General features: G+C 45.4%; 1 protein-coding gene and 1 long non-coding RNA gene across 2 annotated transcripts; one reads left to right on the top strand and one right to left on the bottom strand.

Moving 5' to 3' along the window:
- Window positions 1-282: 282 nt before the first annotated feature.
- LOC146356637 (uncharacterized) lies at window positions 283-11,588 on the bottom strand. Its single transcript, XR_014787465.1, has 3 exons — window positions 11,515-11,588; window positions 9,431-9,560; window positions 283-3,725 (listed from the first exon to the last, which is right to left on the bottom strand). It is a non-coding gene; the product is annotated as an uncharacterized LOC146356637 (long non-coding RNA).
- LOC146356638 (vomeronasal type-2 receptor 26-like) lies at window positions 5,961-11,071 on the top strand. Its single transcript, XM_084832650.1, has 3 exons — window positions 5,961-6,025; window positions 6,314-6,423; window positions 10,167-11,071. Exon 3 carries the CDS (start codon window positions 10,184-10,186, stop codon window positions 11,063-11,065), a length of 882 nt encoding a protein of 293 aa, XP_084688776.1. The 5' UTR covers window positions 5,961-6,025; window positions 6,314-6,423; window positions 10,167-10,183; the 3' UTR covers window positions 11,066-11,071.
- Window positions 11,589-12,700: the final 1,112 nt, after the last annotated feature.

Below are 12,700 nucleotides of genomic sequence, written 5' to 3'. Positions count from 1 at the left end.
GAGCTTTAGGCATCTTCCTTTCATTGGACTTGATAGACTTATAGGCCCCTTCCAACCCTACTATTCTATGATTTTATGATTTTACTTAAAAATTAAAAGATTTTATGATTTTACTTAAAAATTAAATGGGAAGGGTGAACAAGAAAGATGTTTGGGTCAATAACTACCCAGAGGGCTTCAGCTATTGGGTGGTATAAAAATGTAATATATACATACATCCACACATACATACATACAGAGCAGGCCCACACATACATACATACAGACTTCCCAAGCAAGGTACGTTGTCAAACAAATGCATAGTTTATTTTATTTATCTATTTACAATGTTTATATACCACTCCCCATCAAAAGATTTCACAGCAGTGAACAACAAAGATAAAAAGAAAGAACACCATATTAAAAAAAATTAAAACATCTTAAAATAAACCAATTCTGAATTTAATGAACTGCGGCTGGTCACTCAAGGAAGGCCTCTTGAATTAACAATGTTTTTGGAAGGCGCTGGAAGGAACACAATGTTGGCAGCTGCCTGACCTCCAAAGGCAGGGGGTTCCACAGAGGGGGCCACCACCCTGAAAGCTCTTTTTCTGGTGGGCTCTAGCTGGGCCATGTGGAACCACCAGGGACATGCCTTCTGATGACCTCAGTGACCAGGCAGGTTGGCAAAGAAAAAGGTGCTCTCTCAAACATCCTGGTCCCAAGTACTTTAGGGCTTTGCACACTAGTACTAATAATACCTGAAACCTAGCCTGGAAGCAAATAGATAGCCAGTGCATTAACCATCCATTAACCATCTATAGTTAAACTGTAGAACTTTCTGGGTAGTGATGGCTGCCACCTTCGATAGCTTTAAAAGGGGTTGGAGAAATTCAAGGAGGACAATCCTATCATTGGAGACTAGTCATGAAGTATTGGAAGCAGTATGCCTATGCAAACCAGTTGCTGGGAAACATGAGGCCGTGGGCGCAACTGTGCTCATTTCCTGCTTGTGGGTTTCAGATCACCTGGTTGACCACTGTGTGGACAGAAAACTAGATTAAGGGTGCCTTTGTTCTGATCTAGCAGGGGAGCTTCTTATATTTCAGGGCAAACACTGGGGACGGGGATATTTTCCCTACAACAATGTTGTTTGCAAGGGTCTCAGCTGACGCCCGTGCCATAGAGATGAATGGCAGAAATATGCTTACAGCTGTAAAAGTTAAGAGGAGTATTCAGGGACATCTTAGTTTTTCACTGTTCTGTAGTAATGAAGCCTCACAATTTAATTCATCATAAACTTAGCACCATCTGTTCCATCATCATAGAACCATAGGATAGCAGGGTTGGAAAGGCCTATAAGAACATCAAGTCCAACCCCCTGCTCAATGCAGGAATCCAAGTCAAAGCATAATGAAATGTGGTACAAACAATCGACCTGCTAGGAAATATAACCACCTTGCCAGATTTCAGAAATATCAGATGAAAAATGGCTGAGGTATAAAAACTGGCATATTCTGGATTAAAGTCCTCTGGCAGAGGCACCACTGGGAGGAGGTAAAATCATGTCACTATGTCCATCACAATGACCAGCATCTCTCCAGTCATTATTAATAATTTTAGGTAACACACATTTGAGCTTGGCTCTGAAACAAAATAGACCATTCATTTCTGCCTTTCCTTGACAGGTCAGTTATGCTTTTATTTCTCGTGTTCTGAATGATAAAACTCAACTCCCTTTTTTCTATCCAATGGTCCCCAAAGACCCAACCCCATACCAGGGGATTGTCAAACTCCTCCTGCATTTCAGATGGACATGGATCGGTCTCTTTGCTCCAGACACTCAAAATGGAGAGAGGTTCGTGCAGACCTTCATGCCTGAACTCATCAGGAATGGTGTTTGTGTTGTTTTCACACAAAGCATCACAGGACTGAATACGAACCAGATGGAGTTCCATCTTGTTTCATACAGCAAGTGGACACTAGTGAATGTATATGTTTATTGTGCAGAAACTAGGTCCTTTGCAGATGGAATATTCACTATACAACAGTACATTGACTTTGATATAGAACCCATTCCAGGGAAAGTCTGGATCACAACAGCTTTGTGGGACATCACCATGGAGTTGAAAATTAATTATCTATCTTCTGAGCACAACCACGGCATTTTTTCCTTCTTGATTCAGACAAATAAAAGGCCCCAATACAATGACTTGCCACATTTTTCTCATTCTACCCTGCGTTTTCTGTTCAAATTATTCAATGACTTCTATTCAAAGCATGCATTGTCTGTGAAAGGCTGGACAAGATTCATACAGATGAAGAAGCCGGAGATGCTGCCCCAAGAGGACAAGGAGAGAATCCTGTCTCGAGACAGCTACATTGTTTACAACACCGTCCAGGCTGTGGCCCGTGCCTTGGATGCTGCTTATTCATCCAGGTTCAAGCAGAGGGTGATGGAGGGTGGAGACAGGCTGGACATTCAAAGGCTGCAGCCATGGCAGGTATTCCCTTTCCCATCCCAGATATCCCTAATTTCTCTTTATGTAGCAGTAGTTCTTTTATCTTTTATATAAAAAATATAATATTTACAGCATAATCCCATGCATGGCTGCTCAGGTATTCCATTAAGTTCCACAGGACTTAGTCACAGTGAAGTCTGTATAGTGAAAACTCCCCATTGAATTCTATGGAGCATAATTCAGAGTGGACAGAAAAAGGATTGAACTACAATAATTAACAATGAAACCAGGCCCCTTGCAAATGTTAAGAAGACCCAGACAGCCATTTGAGTTAGTGGAGATTCAAGAGTGAAATGGGCAGAACTATAATCCTGAATTTGTTTTCCTGTTTCCTCAACACTTGGTGTTTCCTCTGCCATTCTAGCTTGATCCTTTCCTGAGAACTCCCCTGTTTTACAATACTTCCATCATGGATGGAATGTATTTGGATGAGAATGGAGACCTGGCAGCTGACTTTGACATCATGAACTGGGTGGTGCTTCCCAATATGTCTGTTGTTAGAGAGAAATTTGGGAGTATAGAAAGATGGGGATCTGCAGACCTCAAGTTCACCATCAACCAGGATGCCATGATGTGGCCCAAACAGCTCAACAAGGTGGGAGGAATATTTCATTTTATCTCGTTGTACTGACCATCAGCTAAGCTCTGATAACTGTAATGCGTTCTACATGGGACTGTCCTTGAAGATTGCGTAGGAATTTCAGCTGGCTCATAGGAACACAGGAAGCTGTTTTGTACTGTGTTAGACCCACAACAAAGGAAGACCACCTCTCAGGATGCTGGAAAATAAATATTTTAAAGTATTTTAAAACAGATTTTAAAATGTGAAGTGTTTCAGCACAAAATGCCAGCTTCAGTCTTTCATTCTGTCATCTGCTCATTGATGGGATCAGACTGTGTGTGTGTGTGTAATTTCAGTCCACTTGCGCAAATGTCAATTTTCATGAAAGTGCATTGGCCTAAATCCTCACCAAACGTTAAAAAACAACATCCAAGAAACATCCATATGTCCATGGAATCCACACAACTTGGAAAAAGATGGTCCAATGAAGAATCGGTAGCTCAGATTCATAGAAATCTGAAGGCACATGAGGCAGCCACCTTGCTGAGGCTAAGCAGATCTGGGTCCTGTCAGTGCTTGTGGGGGAGACCACCTGGGAACCACATGTGGCCACCTTGAGCTAAGCAGATCCGGGTCTGGTCAGTGATGGGAGGGGAGACCACCTGGGAAATACATGTAGCCACCTTGAGTTCCACAATGAAAGAAAAGTGGGATATAAATGTAATAAAAACATAAGAACCCCAAAAGCAAATAAATAGAACTCCGAACTCGTTTGAATCCATGGTGGATTTCTCTAACTTCCCTACATCACACACATACTTAGTAGTTAAATTAATTATTCATTTATGAAGTGCCTTGCGTGTACATGACACTTGGCTTAGTACAGGAGGACAGGTCCCTGCCCTAAGGAGATTGCAAATTAAACTGCACACAGAAGAAACAAAAGAGGAGGTGGAGCTCCGAACTGGGGACTAATATGCAGTTGTCTCAGGAGCAAGTGCTTAGGTTCAGTTACAGGGTTCCAATTAAACATGGTGCTACTGGTTCTGTGGGATCCTTTCCAATTCCATGTCTCCTTCCCATAGTCAGAGGAATCCATTTGGGGGGGATGGAGTTTGGTGAGTTAGTTTCATCCCCCTGTACTTCATTCTGGTTCCCGCTGTGGGGCCGGACATGGTCTGCTGTGAGTTGGGGCAATTTGTGGATTTTCTGGACATTTTGCATTTTTTTGCAGGTTCCACTTTTGGGGAAAATTTCTGAGCAATTTGTGCAAATTGTGGCCCCATTTGTGCAGATTGGTCAGATATTTGCACAAATTGAGAAACCTGCACCAAAAATGCACAAAAAATGTTCCTGGAGTTCAGGGAAAAGCCCGCAGCTCAGCTTGCAAATGCAAATCGAGTTGTAAATGCCACAAAGCTCCATCAAGTCAAAGTAGAACCGATTTTCCGACGACGGACATCTCTACCTTTCAATAGATAGATTAGCTCAAACTAGGGATGAGGTGCCGCAGTTTGTGGACAGTGCTCCGTTCTGCCATTCACAAGCCCCTGGAATTAGGGATGTCAGAGGATTCCGCCATGGATCTCGGTGAGGCCGAATGCCAGTGCATTTGGCCCCCTGAAATCTGTGGCAGAACGGCCTGCCCCCCCACCCCCCCGTGGTTCCCCCCGGGACGAGACTTACCTGGGGCGGATGTTCCGGGTGGCAGCAGCAGCGGCTGGTCTTCCGACCGGCTGTCACTGCCACCATTTGCAGTCTGGAGGGTTTTTTTTTTTTTTTTTTACAAGACGTGATAGGCTATGTAAAGATTTACATAAAGATCATGGCTGATCTATGTAAAGATCATGGCTGGGTAAAAAAAAAACATGCATACATAAATGGCGGCGGCTACGGCCGCGGCCATTTGCGTTCCTTATTTTTGGCCGTCTTAGTCTATGTAAATATTTACGCAGACTAAGATGGCCAAAATAAGGGGAATGCAAATAGCATAGCGGGTGCTATTTGCGTCCCTTTTTGATTCACCGTTTTAGCCTATGTAAATATTTACATAGTCTAAAACGGCGAATCAAAAAGGGATGCAAATAGCGTCTGCTACGCTATTTGCGTTCCCCTTTATTTTCGCCGTCATAGTCTACATAAATATTTACGTAGACTAAGACAGCCAAAACTAAGGAATGCAAGTGGCACCGGCCGTAGCTGCCACCATTTGTGTACACTTTTTTTTTTTTTTACCCAGAGCCCTCCGCGGCCGGAAATCTGGCTGTGGACGGCTCTGGCCTGGGTCTGGCCAGCTGCTCCGTGGAGCTGCCACAGAGCACAGCCAGCCATGGAAGATTCAGCGGGGGAGGAACGGATTGCCTCCCCCCCATTGAGGATTCCTGGGGGAGGGACAGAACGCCTCCCCCCCACTATCAACATAATCCGTGGAAAGGTAAGTGACTTTCGTACATCCCAACCCAGAATTCTTCTTTTTTTCTTCCGTTCTGAAAATTACGAAGATAAATCCATACCAACAACCATAATTCTGGCACCCAGTTGTCTCCATGAGTCTACGTAACTTCTGTAAGAATTGCTACTTTTGGTAAATATTTATGTTTTTTTTTAATTGAAATCCTCCGTCTCCATTTACTTTCAGCCAAAACACTTCCTCTTCCTAGGGGCTTCCCAAAAGAAGGCTGACCTAGGTGTGCCTGAGCAATAAGCTATTTGTTTAAAGCAACGGTGTTTTAAAGAAAGAAAAGACCTTTTAAAATGACCATGCCAGTCCTGGAGCAGCATGGTCATTTTAAAAGGTTTTTTTCTTTCTTTAAAACACCATTGCTTCAAACAAAGAGTTTATTGCTCACGCACACCTGGGGCAGCCTTGTTTTGGGAAGCCCTGAGGAGGAGGAAGTGTTTTGGCTGAAAGTAAATGGAGACAGAGGATTTCAATTGAAAAAGAACACCCACAAACACGGCGGTGAGCACAATTCATTTATAAAAAAACCTTACGTATTTATTATCAGAATATACTACACTGCGTTTTTATTGATGAAAATTTCACAACTCTTTGCGGATGACAAAAAATAAGTCTCATGTCTGCTGGCTCCGAAGGACCTCCTGGCACCGTTCCGCAGAGGATTCCATGGCGCGGACTAAAGGGAATTCGATCCCATTTCAGTCCATGGCGGAATTCTCTGACATCCCTAGCTCTAACACATTTTCCTTCATGGTCCTTTTTTAATCCTTAGCCCCTGCCTCATTCCAGGTGTGTGGAAAGCTGTCGCCCAGGATTTGTCAAGGTGTTTCAGGAAGGAAAACCAGTTTGCTGCTATGTTTGTGTTCCATGTGAGGAAGGGACCATCTCCACGGAGGAAGGTGGGTGACTCGAGAGGGGAAGGCAAAGATTCATACAGACATTTTCTGAGAATGTTTTCTTAAAGCCATTTCTAAACATCGTGCAAGGGGGAAAAAAAACTTTGAAAAATGGATTGTGTTGAGGGCAGGCAGTCGATGGGGCAGGGATCAACATCGATGGGGATCAACATCGATGGGGCAGGGATCAACATCCTTAGCAGCCCAATCACCCCTTCCGCATTTAAGATCACATGCATGTCCTCTGTGTTGAATACAATTGTTTAATAGACTTCTGTTGCAATGCACAGAACACACAGTGCCATTTGTTCGCACACGAGAATGGTGAGGCCAAGTAGACCTGACCATGCCCTGCATAAATCCACTGCATCCCTTAGGATATATCCTTTCTATGTTCTGAATCCACCACTTACCTGATTTGTTTTAACATTTTCAGTAGTACATGGCCTGGTCTCCTCTCATTTAGACTACTGTAATGGAGTCTACGTGGGGTTACCCTTGAAGACGGTTTGGAAGCTGCAGCTGGTGCAGAACACAGTGGCTCGCCTGATTAAAGGCAGCGACCGGCCTGATCACTAGGGATGTACGAAAGTCACTTACCTGGTCTCGCAGCTTGCTTCGTGGTGGGGGGAGGCGCTTCACTTCTCCCCCCGAAGTTCAGGCCAGGGGGGGAAGGCTTCCCGCCTCGCCCGGCTGAAATTCAGGCCGGGGAGAAGCGCCCTGTCTCCCTGGCCGCAAACTTCAAAAGAAAAGTAAAAAAAAAAAAAAGCCCCATGATAGGCTACATAAGGATTTACGTAGCCTATCACAGCTAGATCTGCAAAGTCAGCCATGATAGGCTACGTTAATCTTCACGTAGCCTATCACGGGTGACTTAAAAAAAAAAAAAGCGTGTACACAAAGGCGGCCCCCATAGGGACCCGCCATTCACGTTCCTTATTTGGTCGCTGTAGTCTACGTAAAGATTTAGCGTATGCGCTTTTTTTTTTTTTTAAGTCACCCGTGATAGGCTACGTGGCGATTAACATAGCCTATCACGGCTGACTTTGCAAATCTAGCCGTGATAGGCTACATTAATCGTTACGTAGACTATCACAGGGACGTTGTTTTTTTTACTTTTCTTGTAATGGCGGCGGCGGCAGCCGGTCGAAAGACCGGCTGCCGCCCCCGCCCCTGATGAAGACCTGCCGAACCGCCGCCGGGAACCGCCGCCAGGAGCGACATTCGTGAAAGGTAAGTCCCATCCCGGGGGGTGGCGGGGGGTGGCGGGGGGGTGGCGGAGAATTTCTCCCCGAACCGTCGGAGGACCGAATGCGTTGGCACTTGGCCCCCCGAAGTTTTGGGGAGAAATTCTCCCCCATCCCTACTGATCACATCACTCCGGTGCTGAAGGAGTTGCACTGGTTACCAGTTGTTTTCCAGGCCAAATTCAAGGTGTTGGTTTTGATCTTCAAAATCCTAAACGGTTCCGGCCCAGCCTATCTTAAGGAGCACCTCCAGCAACACCAGACGAGCCGCTTAACAAGATCAGCCTCGGATGGCCTTCTCTCTGTCCCATCAGCCAGGACAGTTAGGCTGGTGAGGATGAGGGAGAGGGCCTTCTCTGTGGTGGCCCCCACTCTGTGGAATTCCCTCCCTAGGGAACTCCGCCATGCCCCCACTTTAATGAGCTTCCACCATGCATTAGAAATGTGGTTGTTCAGGCAGGCATTTGGGGTGGGTTAGGGTATTTTTTATGATGTTTTTAATGTAGAATTTTATTGTCTTAACTGTTTTGTTGTTGTACATTGCTCAGAGTGGCTGGGTGACCAGCCAGTTGGGCAATTAATAAATTAAATGAATGAATGAATGAATGAATAAAATTTTCCTTTTTCTAGTTTTTTTTATTTCTAATGGAACATAACTTAATTTAGGCATATTATTTGCTTTTTATTTTAAAGTATTGGTTCATGGTTCTCATGTTCTGATAAGAATATTAAAATGTGTATTATTAAAATCTCACCTTGCTGTAAATATTGCTCTAGTAGAACTCCTATGTTTGTTTAGCTTTGTTTTGTGTATGCAATACACCTGTATCTCTATCTATTAAAGGGGCACAGGAGTGCCACTTTAGTTAAGGTGAGTTGCAAAAACAAGCAAAAACACATGGTTGTGCTATTATAAGCCTCAAAATTCTATTGCTTATACAAATTAAACCTGTAGAGCTAATAGCATAAGGGCAGAATCCTACGGAGAGAGTCGGATGCCTCCGACCTTGAAGTCAACTGAGTATCCACTGCAGGGCAGGCAGAGAGTGGAGGGGATCTTCTCCTTCATGCTCCAGCCACCCTGCATTTGTGACTAGACAGTTGATTCTGGCTGTCTAGCTGGAGCAGTTCGGAGTCTGTGTGGAGGGTGGGGGGTGGGAAGAGAAAGATGGTGCATAGGAAATATCATACTAATGCTTCTGCTCTCCCCTCCCCTCCCTACCCCCAGGAATGCCCCATTTTCCCCTCTCTGCACTGCTCTTATGAGTACAGAGCTGGGGATGAACCACACCACCTATGAAGCAGTGGGGGAGGGGAGGGGAGGCAGTTTCCTGGGAACTCACCTCGGACCATTGGCTCCAAGGTCAGTTCCCAGGAAACAAAAAACCCTATGGCCATCTAGCCACTGTCTAGTGTCCATAGGATTGCACCCTAACATAACGTGGCAACCTGATCTACCTGATGAGGACTATAGTTGTGCAACCTGATCAGAGGCAAATTGCTACAGATAAAGCAAGTTTAAAAAGTGCTGAAAATTGCACAGTTTTTCTTTTTACTCCATGCTGTGGCTCAGCATATCATGTGTTTCTTTCTCATGAAACATTCTAATTCTTGTGAGAACTACTGATGTACTTTATTCTCACTTGCCAAGGAAGTGTGCAATGAAAGAAAGAGGCTGATGGCTGGATTTCTCTTGGAGACTTTTGCAGTTGGCCCACTACCCCACTGTAGTCTCAAGCAAAAACAGGCATCGGTCAACTCACAGGAGGATGTTTCTAGCAATACGGTGAGGCTCACATGCTTCAAAAAGCTGGGCAGGACCAGGACAACATGGGACATCTTTGCTTGTGCCAGGCACTCCATCCTCCCCATCTGGATTTGGGCCCAAAAGAGCTAGGAAAAGTAACATCACAAAACATCATGACTGATCACAAGGTAGGCATGTGAAGGCATCAGCCTCAGTGTACGATTTCCTGGCTTTGTGGAACTTGAGCCAACATGAAGTAGCCTTAACTCCAGTTGGTTAACTATGGTCTTAAAAGGGCAGCATTTTGATGATTGAATACAGCATATTGTTTATGGCACTTGTTCTCTTACACAATGTGAGTTCGATTTATATGTGACCCCACTGTGATTTGAACAACACATAAAATCTTATACACATGCACTATGCTGGTCCATCCAGCACAGTTCTACCCTGTGGTTCCTGGAAGACGTTCTTCAGTTTCTTCGTCAGATGGCCTTTTTACTTTTGCTGCATCTGTTTACTTGCAGATTTGCATGGCAGAAGCTGGGGTTCTTCTACCAGTGAGCAAGCCTTACCCCCTCACTGCCTGACTACAAATGATCAGTTCCTGACCTCTCCCCACCCAAATCCCCACATAGATCTTCTGGCCTGTGGGTGTAAGCATTCACCCCCCAAATATATTTTTCATTGCATGTAAAAAAACAGAGACTATCATGGATGAATGAAGTAGATGTTTCTCGTGTTCTTTGCAGATGCAGAGCATTGCACCATGTGTCCAGGTGATCAACATGCAAACAGGGACAGAGATGAATGTATCCCAAAGAATATAACCTTCCTCTCCTATGAAGAATATTTGGGGATCACCCTGGCTTCCTTTGCCCTATTCTTGTCCTTCGCCACAGGCATTGTTTTAGGAATCTTCATTAAATTCCTAGACACCCCAATAGTCAAAGCCAACAACCGGGACCTCTCCTACATTCTCCTTGTCTCTTTGCTGCTTTCCTTCTTGTCCTCTTTGTTATTCATCGGCCAGCCAAGGAAAGTGTCCTGCCTCCTCCGACAAATGGCTTTCAGCATCATCTTCTCAGTTGCTGTCTCTTCTCTGTTGGCCAAAACGATCACTGTGGTGCTGGCCTTCCTGGCAACAAAACCAGGGAATGGGATGAGGAGATGGGTGGGGAAGAGTTTGGCCAGTGCTATTGTCATTTCTTGTTCTAATGTCCAAGTTGTCATTTGCACCATCTGGCTGGGCATCTGTCCCCCGTTCCCAGACTCTGACATGCAATCACAGCGGGCACAGGTTGTCCTGCAATGCAACGAAGGGTCTGTCACCATGTTCTATGCTGCCCTTGGCTACATGGGCTTCCTGGCTGCCATCTGCTTCACGGTGGCTTTCCTAGCCAGGAAGCTGCCTGGGTCCTTCAATGAGGCCAAGCTGATCACCTTCAGCATGCTGGTCTTTTGCAGTGTTTGGGTGTCCTTTGTGCCCACCTACCTGAGCACGAAGGGCAAATATATGGTAGCTGTGCAGGTCTTCTCTATCTTGGCCTCCAGTGCTGGGTTGCTGAGCTGCATCTTTATTCCCAAGTGTTACATTATTGTATTCAGGCCTGATTTGAATACAAAGGAGCATCTAACAAAGAAAACCTAAAAATGGCATCTGATTCTGCATTTAACAAGCATCCTCCCCCCAATGTGTTTCAGAAAACATACAATTATTCTTCAGGGAAACCTATACATCTGGCTGCTATGCACTAAGGGAATTTTGTATATTTCTGATCTAAAAATGCTCCTAGAAGATACATTGTTTTAGTAAAGGCCATGACCTTAATTGGGCCATTCTTCTTTAATGCATAAGTGCTGTAGGACAAATAAAATAATTGATTTTTTAAAGAAGACCAATCTGTGAGAAAAAAAGTTTCAAACTAGGGATGTCAGAGAATTCCACGACGGATCTCGGTGAGGCCGAATCCCAGTGCATTCAGCCCCACGAAAACCATTATGGAATGAAGCCCCCTCCCCCTCAACCCAAGAAAGGTGTGTGGGACAAAGTGCCCACCACCCCCATCCCATGAAAGGCGCGTGAAACGGAGCACTTACCTGCTCCCATCTGCACTGCTGTGCGAATGGCAGCCGTCCTGCGGCCGCCATTCACTTCCTCCTTTTTCAGCCATGATAGGCTACATAAATACTTACGTAAGCCTATCACGGCTAAAGCAGGGACACCATTTGAATCCCTGTGGAGGCTGTGATAGGCTACGTAAGTATTTACGTAAGTATTTACTGCCTATTTATCACGGCAGGGAGGGGGAAAAACCCCAGCGTACGCAAATGGTGGTAGCCGCCGCCATTTGCGTATGCTGGGGGTTTCCCCCCCTGCTGTGATAGGCTACGTAAATACTTACGTAGCCTATCATGGCAAGGTGAAAAATCCCCAGCCTATGCAAATGGCAGTGGCTACCACCATTTGTGTACACTGGGGTTTTCCCCCTGCCGTGATAGGCTACGTAAATATTTACGTAGCCTATCACGGCTCACTACAGGGACGCAAATGGTGGCGGCTACGACAGCCGCCATTTGCATCCCTGCAGAGCTGCCCAGCGGCCAGATGTCCGGCTGCGGGTGGCCGGAGTCGGCCAGCGGCTCTGCGGCTTGGCTGCGGAGCAGGGCCGGCCAGCCAGGATTCCGGGGGGAGGCAAGGAGCGCCTCCCCCCCCGGTGAGGATTCCAGGGGGAGGGACAGAGCACCTCCCCCCACCTGTGGAACCCGGCGGAGCGAGGTAAGCGGGGTTTTGTACACCCCTATTTCAAACACATGGCTACTCAGGTAAATAGTATGTTATTGTTCCCTGTCTACTTGTGTGGTCGTAACATACCACACAGAAAAAGGCACTAATTCCTAAAGTGTGGAAACTCAATTGCAATTCCACTTACTGCCTAAAAGCTCTAGACACCTCCCATCTGGAAGTACCTTCAGTCTCCCAGAGATGTGCACATGTGATTTGGTGGGGAGGGGGGATGTTATTTTGGAATTCAGAGCGATTCTTTTGGTGTGTCCAAAGGGCATAAAATGGTGCACCTTGAACCTTCATGGGACAGAGGCCCTTGGGGTGAAAGGATATTGAATACCATTTTGTGAGACTTGGAGAGAGTGTCAGGGAAGGCTAGATTGAATTTGGTAGTATTCCTGAAATACATACATGGGAAAAATACTATACATGTTAATGTATGAAATAGAGACTTCTGTATAAATAGGAGGAAAATGCTTTAAACGTTTTTCTGAAAAA

This window comes from Heloderma suspectum, chromosome 2 (genome assembly GCF_057233095.1).
Source record: "Heloderma suspectum isolate Gila_16-S chromosome 2, 16-S_ref, whole genome shotgun sequence".
Lineage (NCBI taxonomy): Eukaryota > Metazoa > Chordata > Lepidosauria > Squamata > Helodermatidae > Heloderma > Heloderma suspectum.
The sequence above is the reverse complement of the archived record's forward strand: the minus strand, read 5'-3'. Positions and strand labels throughout refer to the sequence as shown.